The sequence below is a fragment of the Gavia stellata genome, chromosome 1 (genome assembly GCF_030936135.1).
Source record: "Gavia stellata isolate bGavSte3 chromosome 1, bGavSte3.hap2, whole genome shotgun sequence".
Taxonomy (NCBI): Eukaryota; Metazoa; Chordata; class Aves; order Gaviiformes; family Gaviidae; genus Gavia; species Gavia stellata.
In genome coordinates this window covers 111,172,708-111,199,894 of record NC_082594.1, presented here as the reverse complement: position 1 = coordinate 111,199,894, position 27,187 = coordinate 111,172,708, and the positions used below count along the sequence as shown (strand labels likewise).

Sequence of the window (27,187 nt, the reverse complement as noted above, 5' to 3'; positions counted from 1 at the left end):
TGACTTAAATGGCAGGTACTTTCCATTATCTTACCAGAAAGAGGGTCCCACACTGAATACAAGAATAAAATGGCATGTGCCTAATGCCAGCGCATTATATCCAGTTGAGCCACATCGTTACACTTCTGAAAGACTTGTAATCATTACAGCTCATCATTTTAACATTTAACTATGCATTTCCATGCATATGTTTCAATTTCATTAGAACCTTCAATTTTAAATTTCAAGGTTGAGTTAGATTAGTTGCAACACTACATCTTTTTTTTGTAAGATACAGGCATACTTCAAATTTTAATCCTCATCTTAGGTATTTTGTCTGAGAAGATGAAGAAACATGTAAAAAATGTAAAAGATGAGGAAAAAACCCCTACAATTCACAACAGTAACAGTCCACCTGATTCTTTTTTTATCTCCTCTGGCATACTCCCTTTCAGTTGCTCATAAAATTTTTTTAAGTTCTCACTAATCTCTTGTCATCACCTTTGAGTTTTCCCTAGTTTGCTAATATGGTTTTAAAATCAAGAGACGCACATGTTAGAAAGTTAAGTTCCCCCATCTGCAGAAAGCTGGCACAAAGTTTACATTCAATTGAAGTTTCAGCTTCACTGTTCTCTTGCAAAGCTGATGTAATAGCTTGTCATTCCTAAAAATGCAATGCTCTACTACTAAGCCACACCACTGATATTTCATGCTGAGTATCCTCTGTCTTGCAGTGGCTAACTTAACACATGTATCCCAAACTTATGTAGGGTACGCTGTACGAGGATGAGCAATCTTATTCCTTGATGCATATGATTTGATTATTGAACTTTTCTGGATTACAACCCATTTTCTTTCTGAACCATATTACAAACTTCCTGAGGTCCCATTGTATTAGTAACTATGTAACTTCACTCACTTCAGATCTGAAAGCCTAAATCATCGTTTTCTTGCCTATTTTAGCGTAAAATTGTCCATTTAAGACTATCCTTAACAAGAACATTTTCATCTGGACTAAATTCACACATATCTAACATTAGTCTTTGCTTCTTCCTGCTGCTGCTACCTAAAGGAAGTGATATTATCACAGCCTGCAGAATGTGTTCTTTCAAAGCAAAACTGGTAAGTCTAATGATTTCCAAAGGCTACATTAAAATGTAACAGAACAGGAAAAATTGTGCCCTAAAACTGCACCTGTGATTCTTTCCCTACCAAAAAACAAAACAAAAAAAAGCAGTTATTGAGCAACATAAACTGGATCTTCATTTTTCTGATGTTCTAGAAAGTATAACTTCCTTGAACATCATATATATTATTTCGCTTTCAAGTTCTCCCCTGGAAGTATTTTCAAACTTAAACTGGCATTAGATACTGTTTTCATTAATCTTATTTTTGTCCAGGCAAGCTGGACATTTCCTCACAGAAAGAGTGTTGAAATAGAATAGCACCAAATTTTGATGTTTGTTGCATAGCACCATATGCACCGTACACACAGATTTGCTATCCTATGGATCAAAGTAACAAGAAATTCTGTCACTTCGAGACAGGATATCATATATAAGGACAGCTAAACACAGTGGGAGCTACAAAATAGTATTCTCCATTTCTGTCACCCCTTTGTTCTCCCTGTGGATGGCAACATATTTATTTGCTTGATTCTATGCTGATCAAATTCTTTCCAAGCCAAATTCATTTTGTCAGGGTACATATGCCACTCCAGCACCCATGTACAGTCACGTGTGCTCCTGAACACCCAACATGCGAGTTCGACTCCAGACTCTATAATCATTCTGCTACATGGCAGATATTTCACTCACCCTTTACCTCAATTTTGCTATTTTTAAAATGCAGATGATAGCACAACTCCTTTGTGAAACATTTTGAGATCCACTGATGAAAACCCCATGTAGCAAATAGTATTGTCAGCTTACTAAGGTGTCTTCCTGACCTATACCCTGCATGCACAGATGGCTTACAATAATGTGTGGCCAGTACCACTCTCCTCCTTCTGTGCCGCTGCACAGTCATAGGCCAGATTTACCTGCAAGTTCTTGATCTGCTGTGTTTGAGCTTTACCCTCTGTCCTCTTGGAATGCCTGGAAGCTCCAGGTTTCTAGAGCCATCGAGAGGCAATTTCACTTTGCCAGGCTTTATGTTTCTAATGTTACTTTAGTCACAAAATGAAACTGTTTCATAATTTCAAACTAATTTTGCATACATTACATGGAAATTCCCAGAGTAGCAGTTTTTATTACTACAACACCTTAACCAATTTATACCTTTAGAGATGTGAAAAGCCTATACAGGAACTATATCTATTCATTATCTTTATTTTTTTTATATTATATACGCACATATACATATGTAAACACACAAGTTTCCTCACTGGATTAGCAAGATTTTCTGTTTCCTAAAATACCAAAATAAAAGCAGTTTATTTGCTTTAAAAAAAATAATTATTGCATGATAATTCTGGAAGAACATTGATAATATTGATGCAGCAGAAAAAGACATGTAGGCTGATATCAGAAATCAAGATCCTTGATGTTTCAGAGCAGGGCTTATACCCCAAATCAACTTAGTATCCCATCAGGACTTTTGTGTTCTATATCCATATCCCCCATAATCTATAGGGATAATGCAACAATTTTTGTCTCATAGAATAACCAAGACACTGACAGCATCACCAGTTATTTTATTTACTGATACAGTTACTCTGGAAAGTCTTGCCCTTTTGTACTTTAATCAATTTATAGGTTTTACAACCGATTTCAATAGGACAGGATTACCAAACTATGTCACTTCACTTTGCATTGTAGCTTGGTAAAAAATTAGCAATCTAAGATGCTTTCCACACTTCATCAGAGAAGGCTTAACTTCAGACAAGGCCTTTTCTGTGTGTTGTAAACACAACTGCAGTGTCTCATACTACATCTCAGAACGTAGGAAGTACTAGAAAGATCAACAGCACTATCGATAATGAAGTATTTATGGAAACTCTGTAATTTATATTTACTTACAGGACTACATATTGTGTTCCTATAATCTTTTTCTGAAAAGTCAAATGTTGCTTTACTGCCCGCATGCTATTTCTCAAACAAAAAAAATAGTCATCTAATTAAGTTTCAAGCATCCTTGACTTTAAACGAGTTGATTAAAAAAAGACAAATAGAATCTGCTGTCATCAGATGGCCCCTTAAAGGCAAATAAAGCCCAGCAAATGCTATGCACTTAAAGACTGCTTTCCTAATCAGCTTCTTCCAGCACTCCTTCTCATAACAGAGTGCAAGTCCTAGCACAAAATTTCCCAGTCATTCAGTAACTGTAACCCTCAAGAGTATAAATATTTTTTTCCCCATCTGTGTACTTTTTGTCTGGTTTTAGCCCTTCTCTTATAACTTCCATATTGTTCTGCCATAGCCCATAGAATTTTAAGAAAAGCACTGCTCACTTGATGAATCCCTTAGTAGTACAGTGAAGAGAACCATTTGATAGAACATTGTGGCCAACAGAAAGCTGGGATACTAGTTCAAATGCGTTTTAAGTAAGATGCTATTTTTCACCAAAACTCAAGATTGGATTTTTGTCAAAATGAACTGTCGCCAACTCTTACACTAGATAATAAAGTTAATGAAGGAAGGCTCACGCCCGCAGTCAGATCAAGATCTGCATTTAACATATTACAAGACAGTCTCTCACACAACACACTGTCCCTGCCCACCGTCCCCCTGGCCCTACAGCTCTTCTATGCTCCTCAGCAGCTCTACAGCTCCCAGTCTATTCCCCCACTTTAGTATCAAGCTTTTCTTTGAAGCCTGCTCAATAGGCAAGGTGTCCTCACTACAAAAGCATAGGGTGATTTTTCTAACTTCCATGCAAATCACCCACTTCCTTAATAGCTTTTGTGCATCTAACATGAGATTTTACTAGTAGGCAGAAGACATATGTAAAGGCTCTCCTGGAGCCCACTCCATTAGTATTCATCAATATTAATTTATAATTGGATAAAGGTGGCTTTTCAACTAGAAATTATTTCAACCACTTCCCCCCACCCCCAAACAAAAAAACCCACAGCTTTCATTATATTTGAGTTATCAGGACATTGCGTCTCTGTACAAAAGTAATTTACAGATTATCTTCACATCCAGAATGACTTACCAAGTAGAACTGACCCTACAGAGAACAGCTTGGTGAATCCAGGCTCTCACTTCTTGCCTTGGAAGCATAAGTGAGAAATATATCTAAGCATGAGGAATAAACTGCTTTCAAGAAACAACAAACAAGGACTAGAAAAAAAGTGATTGCTGTAACGATCAAATGAGAACAATCGGCTTGCAGTTCAGTGTGAGTTTCAATCAGTTTCATTCACTGATTGCCTCAAGGAACTTCAGCTGCTGCTGCACCTGCAAGATCAATGCTGCTAATAGTGAGGAAAATTATTCAGGACAGCACAGAGCCTCCTATTAATGATGACTGCCAGAAGAAAGTCAGTTTATCAGCTATCCTAAAGGCTAACATCAATATCAAATGCAACAACCTCAAATGGTTATATCACTAAACTTGCAGACAAAAATCACTACAGTGGTGCAAAAAACTTCAGAATTGCCTGCATTTCAAAACTTTTTGGTGCTCTGCTCAACAGGTGCCAAGTCTATGTTTGTTATTTAATATTCTTGCATTTGACTGTAGCAAGAAAAAACAATGTCTATAGCAATTCCTTCAGTTCTGTCAGTACTCTTTAATAACACTGGGCAAGAGTACTATCTGTGGATAGATATCAGCTTATACTACAGGAAATGGTTTGCTGGAATGATTTTTTTTTTTTTTACTTCTACTGAGAAAGACCTCAAAAAGCAAAGATCAAATAAGTGTTGAGTTAAAACAAAAAAAAAAAAGCAAAAACCAAAAACCTAACACCTGGCTAAATTCACAAAGGAAGTTAACTGCAAAAACAGCACCTCAGGAAGTCAATAAGCCACAAACACTTAGAAGCTGGGTATGACTCACAAAGTGCTTGCCCCATTTTTTCCTTTCCAAAATGCATTTTTTATCTATCATAAGACAAAAGACAAGGGGATAACTTGGTGTGACCCAGCCACACCTTAATGACTTAAAAAAAATTTAATCATATATAGCAATGGCTAAGAACTTTCATTAATTTGAAGTAATAGCAATAATCTATAAGAGAAATAATCCATAGTAATAATCTATAAAAGAAATGCGTATCACATGTACTTTTCTATACATAAGAACATCATTAATAATTTATGAGACCAAAGTTACAGTATATATCCAGTATATACGGGAAAGCTAGAATAAACTTCCATTTGAATAACATACACTCTGACTGGTTCTTAGTAGCTTACATGGTTTTAAAGATAATACTCCGGTTGTCAGAGCAATAGCTTTACCGTTCCTTATTTGAACACTGCTTCATAAGTGGCTGTTCATGTTTATATTGGATCCTATTAAGAGGGTTTTCTTTGTAACAAATAGCATCTTTATATTTCCCCAACAAGTAAAATAGAACACCTGTATTACAACACCTCATTTAATAATTATAATTATGTATGTGGATGTGCATATGTATAAACATATATTAAAACAAGTAATCAACAACAGTATATTTTAAAGAGCACAAAAAATTACCTCATGCTCTATTAGTCAAAACCTGGACAGCTCCACTTGGGATGGTGTGTCTAAAATACCTTAAACTCTACTTCAACCTTTTGCAGCAAAGATGCATTTGAAATATAGATCAAGGTAGTCTATCTCACTAGAACCTGCAGTTGATATGATAAGAAAGCAAGTGAAGGAATCAGAGGCAACAGGCATGTTTCTTAACTTTTTGATACCTGCTTGATCTCTGCCTACAAAGTTAATGTGTTCTGACAAGATCACAAATCTTTCAGAAAAACCCCATTTTAATAAAGGAGGTTTCCCACACATGTGTACCTCCTCCTGCCCTTTCCAACTAATAATTACACAAGTCAACATTCAAAGACAGACTGACTATGAAGCCAGTTGTCACCAAGTCTTCCTACATTTCAGTGGAGAAACTTCTTTTTCTCACCTGGGTTTTGATTTTTTGTTCGCTTTTTAAACCTTGTTGATGCTTACCTGGCCTCCAGCTATGAAACTAACTGGTAGTTTACAGAATAGAAGCAAAGCAGGAGTATTCAATAAAAAAAAATTTTCTTTTTTTTTTCTTTTTGCTTGTTGTGGGTTTTCTTAAAACCAAGTCCCAATCCCAGAGAAGATTAGGATTAACTGCATCATCCCTTCGAAAACCAATTATTTACTGGCTCAAGTAGTAGGATCTACCCCTAAGCATATGAAAATGAGGTATCAGAGGAACAAATACTACACAAGTTGCCATCACAGCCTACAGTTTCACTGTCATGTCTACCTGTCCGTAGATTGTATCTTACTCTGACTGCCAGAAACTGTGAAACTACTATAAAAGCATGAAGACAAAATATGAGACTAGTATCCAATTACATTTATACAATATGCTACATTTATAAGTAGCATAAGGAAAATGTTTAGGACAACTAGATAGAATGATTTCTTGATCAACAATTCACTTTCCTTCTGTGTATCTAAGTGTGATGTCTTCATTAGTAAATCCTCTGTGTAAAGTTAATCCCTTTTAGCTACTTAAGGCTTAGAACAGCTCACATCTGCCATTCCTGCTAATAAGTTCTACACATGATACAGCAAAAGACTACATGAGATGCGTGTTTTAATAAAACTGCTCAGCTAAGAAAATTTACCACAAAATTCTATCCATCTACTATCACTAGAAATCACAGTAACTAGCTAGCATGAATCATATGATAAGACAGTTCATTCCATTTTTTTTTGCAGAGTAAGGCAATTGGAGAAAAGGGGTTTTTTCTTCCCCCTTCCCATCCACCCAGACACCTGTTATTGAAAGAAAAGGTGCACACTTTTAAAAACATAATTAAATTTGACCTAATATGTAGCCCAAGCTTTAAGATTTAAGACATCTATGTTAACTTGTTATATAAAATCCTGCTATGGACACATATGAGGCAGTTTCTCCGATTCTTTTATAAATGCATGTCTGTATACTTTATAGAAATAAACCAAACACTACTATGTAAAGTATTTTTCAAGTTCTTAATATAAACAGACATCTGATAAACTAGAGAATTTTTTTTACAAATAATTTTTCAAAACCTATTTTTTTATACACAAAACAAATAAGATTCGTGTTATGCTTTCAAACAGGAACATAACCAAATCAGCATGAAAAAAATGCTGTAACCTTTCCTGAATTTAAGAAAAATTTTCCATAATAAGTTAAGAGATTTATATAAAAATATATGCAATTTGAGAGCGCTCTGTTTTGAAGTTGCTTCCCATCTTGGTATCAGAAGAGAGCAAACAGTACTTAATGAATATGACCCATTGTCTTCCTGAACATTTTTCCCCAATTTCTGTTCTACATAAATACTTTCTGCGATCATTTTCTTGTCTAAATCTAAAGATTTTTGGAAAGCATGTTCTCCACCTGTGCTACGACAGCACTTAGCACACTAAGCCCTCATCTGGAACACTGCCTTGGGTAACACCAAACAGAACATGTTGGCCAAAATGCAGACACAGCTTCCTTCATTACCTCCCAACACTTCAGTTCACGCTAGGGGTTAAAACTGAGGCACTGGTTAAAAGTTATGTATTTGATTCTTCACTCCTCCAGATCTTCTGCCAACTAAAAAAGTGAGGTACAGGACTCTAGCTCCAAAGCTTCAGTCCAGCAGACATAAAAGCAAGAGCAGGAAAATAAACAAAAACTCTCCAGCCAACAGCAGTACATACATACTGCTTTTCCCTTGGAGGAAGGATAGAACCATAGAATCATTTCGGTTGGAAAAGACCTTTAAGATCATCGAGCCCAACCGTAAACCTAACACTGCTAAGTGTTCCACTAAACCATGTCCCCAAGTGCCACATCTACACATAATAGAATCATAGAATGGTTTGAGTTGGAAGGGACCTTAAAGATCATCTAGTTCCAACCTCCCTGCCATGGGCAGAGATAGCTTCCACTAGATCAGGTTGCTCAAAGCCTCATCCAACCTGGCCTTGAACACTTCCAGGGATGGGGCATCCACAGCTTTGCTGGGCAACCTGTTCCAGTGCCTCACCACCGTCACAATAAAAGAGAAGAGAAGGTATTGTGATTCCTAGAGATCCTCCAGGGAAAGTGGAGAAGGAAAGACACATTCTTTCCTTCACTCAAGTTCAACCTAGTCCTTAGTAAATAATAATGTAGTCTACATGAATTTATATTTCTTTCCACATGTCCATCTTTCATAAAGTTCAAAAGACCATCATTGAAGTGTTAGGGTACCTGTCATGAGCAAATGATAAGTTAGGCAATTTTAATATCTCTGAACATTTGAATTCCTACCAGATACAAGAAAATAAGGTCCCTGTCTCATGCTGATTTACTTTCTTTACTCTGAAGTTGTTTTTTTGTTTTCAGACGAACATCTATAACACTTAAAACATTTTTGACAAATCTTTCAGCTATGGATTATTAACAGAGGCAGGAGCAGATTTCCTTCACAGACCCAACAATGACATTTACCCTGACCTAGAGGGAACACCTTCCTAAGCAATAAGAAATAGTTCACTTTCAATGCCAATTCAGTCCTAAGAGAATGCCAATTATGCCAAGTTTGCAAAAACAGATGTATGGTGATTTTGTAATATGGACTACTTTACACCAGGGACAAAGCTGAAGCCATTTATCTCAATTAACTAAGGATCTAGGGATTAATTTAAACTGTTGCCTTGGAGGTGAAAGGCCACCACTGCATCCAACAGTCCACCCATACCTCTTATTTACAATAAATATAAACCTCTCTCTTTCATGTTTAAAATCATACCTTTCAGACTACATTTTTACCCCCAAAACTGTGTGCATTCCATGTCATATAAAAATGGTTAGTGTCATTTTATCAGTGGCTAAGTTTCAACAGTCCTATTTATGGTTAGAAAAGACGGCCAGCTGCCCTAAAATAACAAAACCTAATCAATACAAGGCATGATGATAATTGATTGAAATTCCTCAAATTAGGAGATCACTTCTAGCTTACAAATAACACCAATAAGCGACATCATATTTCCACTCGCTCAAGTGCTGCTTGTGTGTGTTTCAAAATGCCTTTCAATTCATTGGAATAAAATAATAAATGAAGGAACACAGATTAGTGAATGAAAGAATTAAAATAATTCCTCAAAAGAATATTTCAACAGACAAGAGCCCTCCGTAATTTAAAGGTTCAAAAATCCCCCCAAATTTATGAAGCCAGCATTTGTGCTGTCTCAACCCCACCAATGTGTCATTCATTCAGCCTTCAGGCAAACACTGTGCAAGAACATCCCACAGTTCTGTCAGTTTAGAGCCCACAATATTCCTCATGGTTTTGACCAAGAGCTACTAATTAAGAAGAATACAAAAGGGGTCAAGTCCAACACGTCTTGTGTCATAAACTTACTTCAATGCAGAAGTGGACAATTACTTCATGTATGGCATCCTCTCAAGATACAAGAGCTGGTGTAATTCACTGTCTATCAATCTTTGCAAAAAGCAAATTAATGTGACAAGATATGTCTAGAGCAGTATTAGCCTATTAAATCCTGAGGTATGTCATCAATATATGGGCCATAATAAACCAACTTAGACTTATCCACATTTTATCATAACCGGGGACCCAACAGTTCATGGAGAATATAGATTAATGTCATCTAATAGTCACCTATACCTTTATCCTCAGGGGTCTTGCAATGAATGGAGTGCAAAGAGAGTCAAGATTTATCTTCTTTTATTTGGTATTTTCAGTGCTGGTTTTGAGATATAACACCAATTCTTTTTTAGCACTTTGTGTTTTAACATTACTATATGTTAGTGTCCAGCAAGTGAACAGGCTACATTCATGTGCCTAGGCACATGAGTCTAGTTATGCCACAAAATATCAGGACTTGCACCCTATAGATCTGAATATAAAAAAAACATTGAGGGAATTTTGTATTGTTCAAGTGCCTAGTTTATCTGTGGCCTAAAAGGTTCTTTGTTTTGGCTATGTAACAGCTCTCAGAATTACAATTAAGACTTATTATACATAAACTCCATTCCATTCACTCTAAGTTTTTAAACAAAATCAAAGATATGGATCTTATCTAGTGAGGATATACCCAGCTGTAGCCCTATATGTAGTACCGAATTTTTTTTATTTTTATAAAGATATTTTTATTTGCAAACATGGAATGCTCACAATAATTTTTAAAGGGATTTTGAAACCTAATCTCTCTCTGAGGAGGTTTACTTGTTTTGCCTGTGTTCTTATTTGGATCGGTAAGTATGAAATTGCATCTTAAACTGTAAAATCTAGGTTGAAAATAAAGAAATAAATAACTTCTTTGCTTTCTATACCTAGTTACACCTAGGCTGAGATGAAGCTTAACTTAGCAGAATGATTTTTTCATTAATCCTTCCTACTATCTAGTTTGCTCATATTCTGCAACTTCTATTGCAAGGCTAGTCCAACTGCTCAAACCACTTGAAAGATTAAAAATAAACATAAATACAGATTGCAAGGTACACTATGAATTTCTTCGCTTACACAACCAAAAGTTAAAACTCTATAGCACAAGAAATCAGCAACTGTTCCACCCCTCCTTACTACTTTTTTTAACTGTTTATATAATAAAGGAATCTCACCAGGTCTCAGTATTCTGAATTCTGTCATATTGAACTTCTTAAGAAGCACTTCTCACTTACTTCCAAAGCATCTCACTGAAGTGAGCAAGAAGTGCCAGATGGCAGGAATATTATCTTTTAACAATATTTCTCTAAAAGTTCCAAATATTTGGTTTATCAAAGAGACAGGCATGCTGCCAGACAGTTAACCAGATCTATCATCATCATCTATCTCATTTTATCAAGGGAAGTATTCCAAAGCACACGTATTGATTTTCCCCCATGAGGGGGAAGAGGAACAAGAGCCAGTGACACTTATATTAGGTATACATTCTATGAACACTCAAATGCTTTATTGGACTGATCTCCTATCCTATTTTTGCCATATTTACTGGCAGTAAGCAAAGCCTCCAAAAATCCTTACAAAACAAAAGCTCTTCCATTACCAGAAAATAAAAACAAAGACAGCAAGACCTACTTTTAAAGAAGATATTACTGAAACTATAGCAATATTTTTGCTGATTTTGACATATGTGGAAAGGAGCAAAAGAAGATAATGATACGTCTGTGAGATGGGTATTTATTTTTCTACTATGTTTCTTTTACTTCTCTAAGCTTTTACTTCTTTAAGCTTTTTTAGGCCAATCGATACTTACCGAGACTACTAGTCCAATTTTTATTCTTTTTTTTTTTCCCCCCTCTTGGATATGGCTTTTTCCACAAAAAGGTAACTCATAGTACAAGCGCTTGGAAAAGTGCTTATAAACCCTCTACATAATTTCTTTCTTGAAGACATGAAAGAAAAGTCTTTAGTCATTTGTACTGACAATTTATCTACTTGTCCCAACACTCAGACACTATTAACAAATATTTTAACAGGAACATTCATTCTTTTCCTCAAAATGATCTAAGTAAATACCCGCCAAGTGATTTTAAGGTCTGTTAACAATAGTTTTATTTGCTATTTAAAACAAAAATAAATGCAAGCAAAAGTAATAAGCAATATCTATTAATAGTTCTCCAAGACAGTTGTACCAAGCATATCTGCAACAGAATCATCGGCTGATTAATTTCTTTGGCTTACAACATCCAGTTAGGTTTTATTTATATCACATGCAACCAATTCAATACCAAGTTTAAGAAACCTTTAATATATGCGAGCAAAATACAATCTGAAAAGCCTTCTGAACATTCAGCATAGAGTATTAAAGAATCTATTTCCTCTCCAGGTACTCAGTGTACAGGCTGAGCATTTTTGCTCCTACATAGCACTATTCTTTCCTATGTTTCAGTTTCTCCACTGAAGTCTCACTTCCCAAGAAACTTGTTCAAAATGCTCCATCTCTGCTAGTCCAACTTGTAACCTATCTTCTTTCTAAAGTAGATGTAAGAATTATGACCCTGTGAGGCTCATAAGTGAAGGAAGCTGGACAAGAATTGTATTTGGACAGGAGACCACTAGCACTCATAACACTGCAGGATGTGGTATTAGTGATTCATTAGGTAGCATGCCTCCAGGCAAGTCCGTATTAAAATTAACCTTCTCTACATTTTCTCTCCCCAGCTTAATATATCACACTTGTTAAATGTGAGAATGCTGCCTGTCTGTTCAAAGTGTTAAACAAAAGTCTGGAGCACTAGGAAATTAATCTCCAAAGGCACTGGGGGGGGGCGGGGCGGGAAGGTAGATGTATTGCATCTATGACTGCATGGATATCTGTCTTCAGAAGTTTCAAACTCTCAGACATCCATCTCCCTCTAAAAATGACCTTGGAATTCTTTCCTCCAACACCCCAAATCCTGAATTGGTATAAGGATATTCTGGGCATCCAGGAAAAACACTTTGCTTTATCCTAGTTATTGCTAAAATATTCCTCATCTGCAGCAGCAAAAGTTTCACAGTGCAAGTAATAGACAAGAAGCATGCTGAGCCATGGCTCCAACTCTGCTCCTTCATGCTCCACCCTTTTCCCTCTGTGTGCTCTACCTGGGCATGATAGCAAAACACATCAGGTGGTCAGGAATTATTCCTTCACTCCAATTAGAAGACAAGACCAGGAGGCACTGCCCCATTCTCATGAAGCTTTCTTGGCGATTTCCCATAGGGCAAAAATATCTGCACAGTACATTAACAGAAATAGCATGGGATTAATGTCATGTAACCTTTTACAAAGTCTGGCCTAGACTTTGATGATAGTATATATCGTAAAATATGGATTTTGGCCCTTAAAGATGCCAAAAGTACCATTGCAGATAGCAGAAGAGACCAAGCCTTGCATACAGTTATTCTCCATCCCCTTCAAACGACCAATAAATTCTGCATCATTCTTCATCCAAAGAGTGTCAGAATTTGTTTCATCCTCGTCACTGCTCTAGAAATACCAAGCGGCCTAGTAAGAGGTATGGAAGAAATGTGTTGCCAGATAAAGTATCTGCCTTTCTACTTTGCAAATTTATTACGAATTTTCTTTAAAATAGATTTGTGGCTTCCCTAATAGTGAAAGTTGTAGCCCTCAGGGCAGATACAGCTGAAGGTGCTCTCCATAAGTCAACAGCCGACCTTCATTTGAAGATGAAATAATGTTGTTTTCATGGTGTTACAGACTTCTTTCTTGAGCTGCGGACTACACTGATTACCACTGGACGTGTTGTGCATCGTTATCTTGGCTTCCCACTAGTTATCTAGTGAAGCTTCTCGCATCTGTGAACCCCCTGATTACAGCTTTTTTGTTTAGTTTTAAGCCAATTGCTTAAGCTTTGTGTAATTATAAAATAAAAAACAAAACCACCAACAAAACTTCCTTCTCTGCATTAGCCTCCCACATTGCCAAACACTCCAAAACCCAAACTGTGTCCCCACTGATGCTAATGACAAAATTCCCAGCATCTTCTGCTGAGTCAGGATTTCATATACATTACAAGTCATACCCACTACAAAAAATAACATTTGTTCTTCAATACAACTAAGATCAACTGTGAATTAGAAAAAACCCAAAACTGAACAATTTAAACTTTCATCCAGAAAGTATTTCATCCAGCTTACCTAGTAAGTTGAGAGTTCTTTTACAAGGTGTATTGTGTAGTATATATTGTATTATGTATAATATTGTATATCATGTATAGATTATATACACATAACAGAAATTAAGCCTTCAAATAATATCAATGATTTGAACAGTAGTACCAGCACAATAATATCCTTGAATGCTGTTACTATTCAGTTTATGCCTACCTAGTATCTTTTGCCTTTTAATGTTAATTGACTGTTTATAACTTCGTAGATATTAAAAAATCAGTTTAGATATTTAAAGTTGATTGTCCATCTATGCATGGATATTTTACAAACGGATAAAGTTCAACTATTTGTAAGAATAGGAAACCTAACAAATCACTTAAACATAGTTATTTCTAATTCTCTCTAGACTGAAGGAGAGGATTCTCCATGACAGAGTGGAGACTTATGTGCTTCAAAATTAAAAGGTAGACTTGAGACACAGTTAAATGTTCAGGAAGGTACCTCTTTCCAACTTCACATGAAATCTGGCTTGTGCCTGTAAACTTTTTTTAAAATGTTATTTACTCAAGGCACTTGTTAGGGCTGGCAGAAGATTCTACCTCCACAGAAGATTATCCATGTACACAGAATTCACCAAGTAATCCTGCCAAAGAACAAAGTTTCTTATAATGGTTCCTCTATCACCAACACTGCCTTCCCCCCAACTTTTCGTATTATTTCAGTCCTTCCATTCTTCATATTCAAGCAACATGGTTAGAAAACAGCAACCTAAACCAACCAGAGAAGATTTGAGACGAACAGAAAAAAGCTGGAAGATAAACAATTGTCAAGAAAACAAGATAGAAGAGTTCAACTATGAAATACAATGAGGCAAGCTACATGAAAGAAACACAGCATGTGAACAGAAGTAGCAGACAAGCAGCACAGGGAATGAAAAACTGTAAACACAAGAGCATATTTTCCTCCATGGCCTCGAATAAATCTAGACATTTTCATTCCAGTGATTCCTGTGTAGTAAGCTAAGGTGTCTCTCATTTTCTGGCCTATGCAGAGGAAAATGTTCTAGAATTACAAATGCAAAACACCGGCAGTGAGGAGATTTCATATTTGAAACTTGTCAAGCAAGCTACACACAACTTTCATTATAGCAAAAATCTAGGAAATAGATTTACCAGGAGGGGAGAAAGAAAAAGAATAAGAAATGGCCATAGATTTGTTCCATATTGTATGACAGGAAAAGTGTATGTACACTTGTCTTCATTCCTTACTTCTCCACTTCAATATTGTAGCTATAGCTGGTCCTTACTTAAATAGATGTATACTACTTAATCTGAAAGAAGTTTATTCTACAAATGAATCAGGCTCTGAGGGACAGATGAGTTCTCTGAAGAAACGATGCTACATTTGGCCTGCTAAGTTGAAAGAAGAGGGAAATGCAAGAATAGGAAGGTCAGACAGCTGAGTGTCACTATGCAACAATAGGTTTCCTCCGTTTCAGACAGGTCCAGGTCCAGAGCTACCACTTCTTTCCTGAATCCCTCCTTAGCATATTTAGACTCCCAGAAACACATAGTTGAGGACAGAGGGATAAAGATCAGGAAGGACAGGCATAGCTCAATGTTTCACTGCATCTGTGTCTGTTCCCCCCTAGCCCCTGTCCCAAATCCAGCAGTGCAGAATCACTCTCTACCTCTTTTCTCTTTCATAATGCAGTGCAGCAGGATTACCAAGTATCAGGAAGGAAAATGGTTACTAGAGGACAGATTCATGGTCCGTGTTTCTACCATTCTCATTCTCCTGGACCTCAAAAGTTGCCTTGCTTTAAATGTCAGGTAAAGAGATGCAGCAGCAACATCAGTTCAAGTTACCCTTCTTCCTTCACCATTAACACTAGCACACCTCTTCCACCATCAGCTGTGTTCTTAGAGACCAGATCTCATTCTCCCTTCTGACATGGAGCTCCTGAGTTGTACTGGGCACATCCTTTATATTAACATATTGACCGTTAATCCGATTTTGCTAACCAATATACACGTGCAGTAACAAAAATGTGTCTGTTTTCCCACACAGTTCTCAGCAGGAAGGACAACAGCACTTTCGAGCTAACACTGAAGAATGACTGAGGCAACATCTGCTGTAATTTATGAGGGAAAATCCTTGGTCTCAGGACTTGCAGCTTTCATGGAAGTAACGGAAGACTCAGTCGTACTGTAGATGGTATTTAAATTGCTCCTAAAGTCTGTGTGGATCAGAAAGAAAAAAAAACCACCACACAAAAGAACCACACACACACTCCCACCCCTGTCAGCAGACTGTAAGATAGAGACAGCTCCCTGTAATTTAACCTACAACTCTTCCATCTTCATCTTTCCCCGGGGACAAATTCAGCCCTGACCTAAAGAGACACAAATTCCATTAAATTACACGGACTGAATCCAGTACTGCCAGGTCACCCAATACCCTCAGAAATATGGCTGAAACCTATTTTGTTCAAATGGGAATAACAAATCGGTACAAGTTGCTGCACTCTCTTTCCAATTACATCATCATTGAATTTCTCTATTATCTGCATGTCGCTAAATTGAGTCAACAAGATATTCTAAATTGGTAATGAGACCCTTAGCCATTCACCACTTATTCCTGTTAAGGAATGATACAGAGGCCTGCTCTGTTCACAGGCAGTCATCTGTTTCTACAGCACAAATCGCAGTTCTCTGCAGTCACATGTTCTATTTCCTCATCGATGGGACTCACACTCGACCTCTTCAGCAATCTTTCTTGAGAGATATAATCATTGTTTTAAGGCTGCTCTTAAGGCTAGGTTTCATTAAGCACTTAAGGAAAGAATACCTTGCCTATACATTCATCCTGCAATCAATTTCAAGTGAAATCTGCCATAACTCTCGTGATTTCAATAGTCTATTAATATAGACAATATTGTCTAATCACTTATACCTGTTACAATATCTAGCTACATAAAACTATTTTTAACTGCAAAGGTTTAAAAGAAGCCAATGACATTTGGTTAAGCAGACTTTCAGATCATTATAGGAGGTGATGGTCAAGCAATTCTTGCCACAGTACACAGTTAATTCAAAAAGCACAATTTAGAGAGTGAATAAAGGGTTTCACAAACTAGAGCAAGAGTAGCATCTCTTTCTAATTTTAAACAAATGCATGCAACATTACTATTTGAATTCTCCAGACAAACTTCAGGAATACTGCATATACTGAAGTTTGAAGATAGTTTGTAAACAACTTCAGTATCTTGCATTAAAACTGGCAGGACCACTATGAAGACTTTCTGTGTACTTTCTAGTCCTACAAAAACCTGAAGGTATCAATCATCCAGTTCTAACAGCAGCTGACTGAAGCTATTCATCGAGTTGTGCATTGCTACCACTGTGGCCCCATGAATAAGTCTCAAAGTCTCCCCCTCCCTTTTTTTGTTCCTTTAAGTGGACTCTTAACAGCACAATTTTTTTCGCTCTCCGAATGGCTTTGAGAGATCAGCTGAAAAGAAACACCATTAGTAAAAACAAAAGTTTTCAAAGAAAAAGTGGGAACAAAGTGGACATATTAGAGACAACTTGTGATTCATGGCCTATACTGTGCTTTGCCCCTCTCTTTACCTCAATACACTCTTCGGTTTTACTGCTGGATAAGAGCAGGGCAGGCTACTGCACTTCTCCTAGCAACCAAAACTCGCTTAGGAAAAAAAGGCGTGTTGTCTGCTGAAAGGGAAAACTGAGAAATTTGGGGCCATACAAAGCCAGACATATGTTCCTTTGCATTTTATCCTAAACTGAGCAGTGGTCAAAAAAGATTCAGTAAATAATAAACAGTTCTGGTTTACACAGGTTCATATTTAATTAAATATCTGTTTGTCTACTTGTCACACATCTCTTAATTCAGTGTTCTAACAGTTCCTACTACTGTTTACAGTTTTGCCTTCAGGGACATAAATTCTATTCATTACAGTTTCTAAAGTAATTTTCTTTCATTTTAAGTGTGTAGAGATACAATTATATCTCTACATAGATAAAAACTTTTTTTTTTAAACCTAGATGTACACACAGAGAGAACTATTCTTAGAGGTTTAAAGACAACAGTACTAAAAGATAATTTTATCACCGAATTCCCCTATTCCAAATGCTGGGATTTTACTCCATGAGACTTGGTCTTACAGAACAAGCTGTCTGGTCTCATTAGGTAAACTTCACATTGCACAGTTTAAGACAATGAATCAAATTCATGCAGAAGGAAAAAGAACACAGAAGTTTATAATTCAGGCATACATCTGAATAGATACATCACATTGACTAGCTGAAAATCAAAGCATTATATTTTACAATCCAGTTTGGTAACAGAACAGATGTAATAGATCAAGGGTAAAATGCAGCCTGCAGTATTTCTGGTAGTTATTTTTTTTCCACTGGAAGTCCTTTGTTTAATAGCTGTTGCCTTGACGTAAACCAACTATTTTAGTTAGCCCACTGAATTTCTCTTACATATCCTAAAAACATATACACAAAAAATCCAGCCACTCTATCACAGCACTTCTGCAGTGCATCAAGTTAAAGCCAGCAAAGACCCTAGTTCACTGTATCAAATCACAATTTAGCGTTTTCGTGCAGCCACTCCAAACAAATCTGAACTCAGACAACTTAACAGAGGTTTATTCACGTCATGGATAAGTGATGTACAAATGACATAGCAACGATAAAAGCGTAAACATACTGTGTATAAAACAACCTAAAGTTATTAGGCATCAACACTATCATATTAAGCATGACAGTAGTATTTTCTACCCTTTTCACTCCCTATGCTGCCTGACCCAGCCACACACTCTGTAGCCCAGCTCCTCTGCTATTCTCTCTCCCCTCGTTCCCTGTTTCAAAATGGGCTAGTCCTTTAACACATCAAGCTATGGACCTGAGATCAGGCTACTATCCCACTCCTTCTCCCAGCTTACAGTGTCACTTCTCTCTCCAGAAAACTGTCAGAGCAGGGCCGTGCTAGTGTACATGTACATGTAGGACCAATAAGCATGTCCAGATCTTGAAGGTGACATAGTGCGTTGAGAACAGTATTTCATCTGTGGAAAGCAAGAAGGAGGATGTGCCCACAGATTCTTTTTCTGCAGCCTCTACTACGGAGTGACAATCCCAAAGAAAAGATCAAGTAGACTAGGGACAGGAAATCCACATGAAGAAAACACACCTTTTCCAACTAGCTCCTAGTCCAACAGCATTGCTACGCCATTTGATTTTTTTCATAATACTGATACAAATGAAACTATCGCCCATCCCTTAGATACCGAGTTCTCTTTAGGATACAACATAAACTGTTAAAGTTGACCACTCTTTTGCCAGGATGAAGTCATCTGGGCTACAGGACATGCGGACTTCGAAAACTGCACAGAATGGCAGCTTGAGAATCCATGATTATACGGCTCATGCAGCATTAAAATACTTCTCACAACTGTTCCTTAACTCCTGACATTTTCACAGCAGTAAAGAAGTACCCCTGGTACCCTGGCATGAACAGTTCCTTCATTCACTATGAATCAGGAGCAAGCTGACTGATGTTAGTTACCTGACATTTTGGTTTTAAAAGGTTACATTTTTTCCACTCAGTTTCTCTTGCAGTCAATGGCAAGTGATTAACAGAAGCGAACTACAGAGTTTACTGTGTTTTACAACTTGCTGCTGGTCATTTATTCTTTATGTATTTGCCCAATCTGCATTTATGACAAGCATGTTACAGGGAGAGTCTTCTTGCCCTGGCACTCTACAATGAAGCTATATAGGCAATGCATAAATACAAAACTAAAAGACCATATGCTGCAACAGACATTGTGACATAATCATCTAGGTAAATTCTAATGACTTAGATCATACTTCAACTCCTGGCAACCCCACCAGTTCACTTCCATATATCAGACCAATTAAACTGTTCTCCCAATTAATCTGAGAAAAAGTGGTAAGAGAAAATAAAAGTAAATTATAACAAAGCATAAAATAGTACAACGGCAGGCCACTGTCTTTCACTGTAGTCAGACTGAAGAATTCTGCTGGAACTGAAGGAGTGCAACAAAGATTCACTGACAAGACGGTTAATTCTGCAAGCAAACATCACATATCATTAAGGTTGCTCCAAATCAAGCTTGGAATGGTGTCTTACACAATGAAAACCTGAAAATGGTGAGGAATTAATTTGAAAATGCTTTGTGTTCTTCCAGTCATCACTCGCATAGGTAGGTAGAGCTGAATGAGTATCTCCATAACCAGGACAGATAAATAGCTTAAAAAGTTTGCAATAGAACCTGGGTGCACACAATCTCAACTGGTTCCAAAATATACACTGGAATCACTGGAAGTTTGGTGGCCTTCAGTTATAAGCAAGCCAAAGAGACATTGTTTCCTGGTAGAAATATCAGGACAAACATGTAATTTTATCATTAATCAAAACAAAAGCTGTGTGGTTTTTACTGACATGGTTTTGTAGTGCAACTAAGCTCACAGAGAAATTAAGCACAAGGAAGGATGTTTGCAAATCTATCTAGAACATAACCAGAAAGCTAGCTCAAAACCCAGTTAAACAGATGTGTTAACTCTCAGAGATCTGCAGATAATAACCATTATTTAGTGAGCTTACAATTTGCTTAGCCAAAAAAATAGCTGGGGTAAAGTAGAAAAGACTCCAAGTTCAATGCATGTGCACAAGCTACTTCTGCCAGATCATTGTTTAAATTAGTATCTTCACATCATGTTTGTCCATAATATGAAGATGAACCTCAGTTAGGCTTGGCCACTAGAGCACAGCAGCTCAATATAGGTATCAGCAGGTTATTACATGGGTACTACTGGTTAGTTTGTCTATTGTTGTTCATGTATTTATTGATGAAGGTTATTATTTTAATAACATTAAGAGCACATCTTGGATCTCTTCCATGGCAGCAAAGCCAAGATAAGCTTCAGAGATGGAATTAAAAAGCCATTGCTTACTTCATGAACTTTTGGCTTGGAAAAAAAATATTAAGAATGCATATCATTATATCCACAAGTCAGCATAAGAAGCAGCTTTCTGATTACAAAGAGATATTCTGTACTAGTAAAGAGAGCACTATAGGAACAAGTAAGGAGTAAGCAGGACTGAAGCTGCAAGATGCACTTTACCCTCTAGTATTTGGAAGCCATCCCCATGGAAGGATGTAGCAACAAGCCGACTTCATCTTGTAACAAGATTATGTTACATGAATTAAGATGCGAGCCTTTACTTACAGTAAGTCAAGATACCATCACTGGCTTTCAAGGTCTTTCGCACAAAGGAATCAGTAGCAAAATTGTTACAGATTTCAGTGGTGCTGAATCAGGTCCTAAATTAACAGGGCCTTGTTTAATTATCCACTATAACAATAAAAAGTGTTAGCCACAGGTGATTATCAGTTATTTTGTTAAGGGACAGGTTTGAGCTGAGGACAACACTGAAAACTCAATCTTATTTCTGGACACATAACTTCAAGGGCAAAGAGTCCACAGTTTGCATTGTACAGTAGAAGCCAGGTGTAAGAGTAAAGATGGTAAGACTAAAACCTACATCCACAAATCTTTATTTCTGTGTGATTTTTTTGCATTCAAAGATCTCATAACTAACAGTCCACATAACTAGTCCTGAATAAAAGATATCCTCACACTCTCTCTGAAGTAGTGATTTAAGATCAGACTCTGTATCCTTCTATGTACCAAAATTTAAAAGAATTTTTTGGAATATACAAGGCATGTGTAGTATAGAAGTGCAAGTGCAGAAAAGCTTGGATAACAATAAACATTGTGTAAAAACTCAGCAGTTCCATGTCAGAAATGTCTGTTCAGTCAGAACCAAAAAAACAACACACTTATTTGGCAAAAGCGAATACTTACTCTCTTCTGCACACAAAATAAAGAGATTTCTATAGAAGTGTAGAAAAAAGAGCACCAGTAACCCAGTCTCTTGGCAAGAAACGGCATCAATATGATTACTAAGTACCCTCCACAAGGTTGGTATGAGAGGTGATGAGCCAGATGGCAGCCACAGGAAAAGCAACCTCTGCCATGCCAGCTGAGATAACAGATAAAACCTGACAGCAGTGTTCCTCTTAGGTGGCTTGAAACAGAACGCACAGAACCTGTCAGCAATCTATTTAGCTGAGATCAATATTTGAATAGCAATTCAAGGGTAGCAAATGGCTAAAAAGCCATTGCATACTCTTTAGTATTTTCCACTAAATGGTTCAGCAGTGGACAGGGTATGTCTTGAATTTAGTGCTATGAGCCTACATAGCATTGCTATAGAAAAGCAACTTCTGGAAACAGAGTTGACTGGGCAGACTAGCCAAAGCCTGCATTTCCTCTCACTGAATTTTTTGGTGCATCTCCTTGATACTTTTTATGCATACGTAAAAATTTACTTAAATTCTTTTGTCTACTTTTAAGATTACATATCTTTAGCCTACAGTGCTAAAACTTACTTTCCTTAAGCAACATCAACCTCATCATTCCAGAAAGTTCCCGATGGTAGGATTATTGTAGTAAGTACAACACATGGAAAAGTTCAAAAAAACCCCTATTCTACCTTTCCTGAATGAATTGTGGGCTATCAGACCTTTTTCAGCGTATCAAATCAGCAAAAGAACAAAACAAATTATTTGGATTGTCACATTAGTTTTCAAACATACCCATCTCTGGAAGTGCAATGACAGTATTTTCTCATTGCCTATATTTTGCACATAAATATATGCTGTTGCAATAGCGACTTACCAGACAGGAAGTAAAGAAAGCAAAATATTAAGACTAATTCAGCAAAACGTTTCATCATGGGCATAAATCCGTCCCTACTCAGCAAAATTTTAAAGCAGATGATTAACTTGGAACACATGTTTAAATTCTTATTAACTGATATTCAGTGAGATTCTGGATAAGTGATGGAAGCACACTCTTAAATGCTCTGCAGAATTGGGTCCTACGGAAGAAAAAGCTAAAGGAAACAAAAATGCAAACTCTTCACTTCAGAATTTTACTCTTAATGCATTAAAATGCACACATTCCACAGAAGCAAAGGTTATCCATCAACAGCAAAACTCACATGAGAGATCAAGACCCTGTCAGCTCAAATACTCACTGGAAGAATATACTCTAGCTTTATATGTAAGCCATGTTCTTTGATAGGCAACCGAGACCTGCACAAGGCCACAGATGCGTAGCTCACTGGTCTGAAGAAATAAAATTACTTAAAAAAAAGGAAAAGAAAAGAAAGATAGACTACTTGAGCCACCCCACCGTTTCAAATGCTTACTTTTCATTAAGTAAATAAGTGCTTTTGAAAAATATTAATATGGAGATAAAATGCTGCTTTTACAGAATTATTCTCACATATCTTTAACACCATCACACATTCAAGAGCATAACACTTGCAGTTTTCAAGGGACAAAGGCTAAAAGCCAGCCCTGACATAAAAGGTTGTCATTTTCATTGAAAGGACTATGAGTCCTACCAGGGCAGAGTTTGGCCCACTAAAACTAGTGTCTGTGGTAGCACCCACACACCTGTGTTCACAGCAGTTGTGAACTTCCCTGTTAACATTCGTTCTTTCAAGCTTTACTAATGATTGGAAGAAAGATAACAAAAAACCCACACACACTTATCAGTGAAAGAAAAATCAATTGAACACTATTAAAAAAACATGTAATCAGCTGTTTTAACTCCAACAGCTAGTGTTTTATTTTATGGTACAGACTCTGTCTAGTCGGGTGGTTTTTTGTTTGTTTGGCTTTTTTGTGTTTGATCTTTGTTTGTTTTTTCAAAAATAGTAACCAAGACTAATCGCTGAAGAAAAAGAGAATTACAGTTATTCCCTGAACAGGCTGCAAGAATATGGGCAGGGCTACAGGAAAATCATAAGCACAATAATAAATAAATATACATATATATGTATGCTTTCTGCCATTTTCATTGAGCTTTGCAATTTTCAGGTGTCATAAAAGCATGGACAGAGAAAATAACTTTAGAAGAAAAAATTATCCGTTTAACATACACCACTATGCACTGTGTAATACCACTTTTAAATCACTGAACAAAATTAGTGTCACAGGGAAAAGGGTGGCTAACATACCTCAAATGCTACAGTGTCTCTCTCTGTCTGAACCTGATGCCAAGAGAATTAAAAAACCCCAAACCCAACAACAAAAAAACCCTCAAAACCAGAAATGCACTAAGAGGTAACTTTCAAACATGGGAAACAAACCAAGCACCTATTAAACAAGTGTTCTGTTGGGTTTGCCTTTTTTCTTAAATTAAAGCATTACAAATAATGCTAATGTTAATATATATATTTTCAAAGCAACTGGTGGGATATGTCACCCTAAAGTGTAATTGTAATTACTATGCTCCTAAAGAGACAAAAGTACTGCCTGCCAAGCTTGCACGCCAGTATTTCTTCAAAGCTACTTGTTAGTCATTTCGACAATAACAGCTTATCTCTACTTGGTCATGATGTGCTATCCACAAGGTTTATTGTTTATTTATTTATTTAAGAGAGTTGTTAATGTAGGCAAACTTGACAGTCTCTGCAATATCTTCCCACAAGAGGGGAGGATCACATGTATTCTGGGCAGTTTCTTGGCATTTTTTTCTAATGATCCAGCTGTAAATCAGCTATGTGCTTCACCTGCACCCCCCACCCTTGTCCTATAAGGCTAAACCAGAACAAAGGTTCTACTTGTATTCCCTGTGACAAAACCGGAATAAATTATGTCTTGCTCCTGTCGTTCCAGCAAGCTGGTTAATTGCATTTGTTTCATATATCTCCAAACAGCCTGGTACATTAATTACATTCTGTAACACCAAGCTCCTCTGATTCATTCTGTCACTTCCACTGAGTGCTTTAATTGTATTCCTTCTAGCTACATACAATTTTAAACACTTACTAATAGTTACATTTCTACAGCCTGATGTTTTCGGTTTGTATGCAAAGATATCTCCAATACTGGTGGTCTTAAAGTTAAGGCTCAAGATATGCTACAGTAAGAAAAATAAAGCAAAGGGAAAATAAAGTCTCCGCAAAAGTATGACCATGCTGATAGACACAAATGTTGCATTAAATCCTTTCACAGTTAAAATTTCCTACTGTTTAGCATGTACATGCACTACGCAGAAATTTTCTTATCGGTAGACCAAACTGAACATTAAACTGCATAACATATTATGCAACTGATATAAAACTGTACTTGAATGTCTCCCTCTTCTCGTCTATTTTGCCTCCTTTCTTGCTAGGGGGTGGGGGAAGATGAGAGGAGGGGAGAAATATCCAAAGCAGCCTGTGATCGCAAACAATAAACCTAGAGTCCTTGCTTCAGGACTGATACAGTAAATGCTATAAGCAGTAGCTTCCTGGAACAAAGTTTGCTCTAACAGACAGGCAAAACCAGCCACGGTCCCAGACATTAAATTCACCTAAAGACTAAAAGACTGTTTAGAAATGCAAATACTCAATACTAGGAGGACTGCCGAGCATTTGCTCCCAGCACACAGTCATGTAGAACTGTATGCTGTTACAGATACTCGCTTCCTAGTTGTCTGCTTGAACTACTGTAATGCATCTAACGTCTATACTGCAGTACAGCGCCAACCACTGCTTTGAAAGACAATTTACCCTTGCACTGAAGTTTCCGCCCTACTAAAGTGTACTTCCCAAAGATGCTAATTTATAGTTCCCCATCCATTACTTAAAACTTGAAAACCGCAAGTGTTGTAGAGCAGACCCGGGGGGGCGGGAAGAAATCCGCCCTTTCCTCCAAACGTTGCTAAGCTTCATGGCAACACTCCCTCCAGAAAGCCCGCAATGAGGGGGTGAGGGGGAAGATGATGGGAAGACCCTCCCGCCCCACCCTCCAGCGGAGCCCCACGGTGGCGGGCCGGCCGCGCCGCGCCGCACCTGTCCGGCCCCGCGGGGTGGTGGTGGTGGTGGGTGGTTGGCGCGGCGCTGCCCCGCGCGCACCCAGCCTGCCTGCTTGCCTGCCGCTCGCCAGCGCCTGCTGCAGCCTCCGCCAGCGCCAAAGGGACTCGGCGTTTAGGGACTCTGGAAATTCGCCAATTCGCCTCACCTGGAGCCGAGGCAGAGCTAACCTATTTATTTCATCACCTGGCTCTCCCCGTGGAAAGTTTAACAATAGAAAGAGGCAAAGTAGTATCAGCTGTAACAGCTGTCTGCCTTTCCTTTCTCCTTCCCGCTTCCCCCCCCCCCCCCCCCCCCCCCCGCCCCAAATAAAAGATTTAGCACGGTACTTTTTACTCTTTCCTCGTTACCTCAAGCTGACATTCTTCCATTCATAAGCTGCTTTTCCATTAAGTTAGCAGACGGGAAGGACTGCTTATTGGAAACATATATTCTCCCTCCCCCCTTCCCCCCCCCCCCCGAAATACCATTTTTATACCAGAAACAAACTTAAGGCTGTGTAATGTTAAAGCTTATAATGCCGTCCATGTGCTGTCGCAAATCAGATTCAGATGAAGGGGAATTCTGCACGGAAATGGTGTATCTAAAATAAGCGAACTTACCATAGATTTGAAAAAATGCAAATCCAAAAAGCAGGAGTGGCGTCAGCAGACCCATTTTGACATATTAAAAGCAATCCCGATCGCTTGCAAGACCAATTCCACAGAGATCAAAAAAAAAAAAGTATCCAAAGCCAGTAAGAGGTAGGTCCAAAAGTTTTCAGTTTCCTAGCAGCTACTTAAAGTGGAAAGGGAAATCTTGAAATCAAAAGCTGCAGATGGAAAGGTCTTGAATGTGACACTTTTAGATCCATACAGATTAGAGCAGCGAGCGAGCTCCGAAGGCTTCTGCTTTGCACACACGCTCCTTCCTAAATTCCCACCAATCCAGCCCAAGCAGACGAATTATTCAAGTGTGTCTAAGACTCTCTTTAGGATCCATGGCAATCCAAAAGCAAGCTCTTTCTTCGGAAGACAAGGAGAGACTCTGAGAAAGGACCTGATTCCTAGAAAGTGCTCCACAAACTTCCCGGCACTTTGCAGGAAAATCATTGGCTTGGTTTGGCTATTTTGCTTTCCTCTCGCCCTCCCCCTACCCCTTTCTCTCTCTTTCTCTACCAAATCAGTTCAAGCTGCAGAGTTTCTCACTTAACTTCCATAATAGGAACGCCTAGGCAATGTGCTACAGGAGGGGAACGGCTTTCTCAGCATCCCCTCAAAATAAAGCCCTGTCCCCTACACCTCCCTCCTCACTGAAAACCAGAGCGGAAACTGCTTGAGGGCAGTAACTCCAGCGCGGTGCCGCCGCGGGCGGGAGCGGCGGCGGACTGCTGCCGTGCAGTTGTGGCGGCGGCAGCGCGGGTGCGTGCGGCAGGGGGTGCGGGGGCCTCCGCCACCGCAGCTCTCCCGGGCGGCCGCAGC

The 27,187-nt window shown here is 38.0% G+C and overlaps 1 protein-coding gene across 1 annotated transcript in view; it reads right to left on the bottom strand.

Moving 5' to 3' along the window:
* Positions 1-26,384, bottom strand: part of ROBO2 (roundabout guidance receptor 2) — a 468,174-nt gene extending 441,790 nt beyond the window's left edge. The window contains exons 1-2 of the mRNA XM_059820733.1: positions 26,330-26,384; positions 25,707-25,919 (exon numbers count right to left, since the gene is read on the bottom strand). Of these exons, the coding sequence (XP_059676716.1) occupies positions 25,707-25,919; positions 26,330-26,384 (268 nt within the window). The remainder of the gene's footprint in view (positions 1-25,706; positions 25,920-26,329) is intronic.
* Positions 26,385-27,187: the final 803 nt, after the last annotated feature.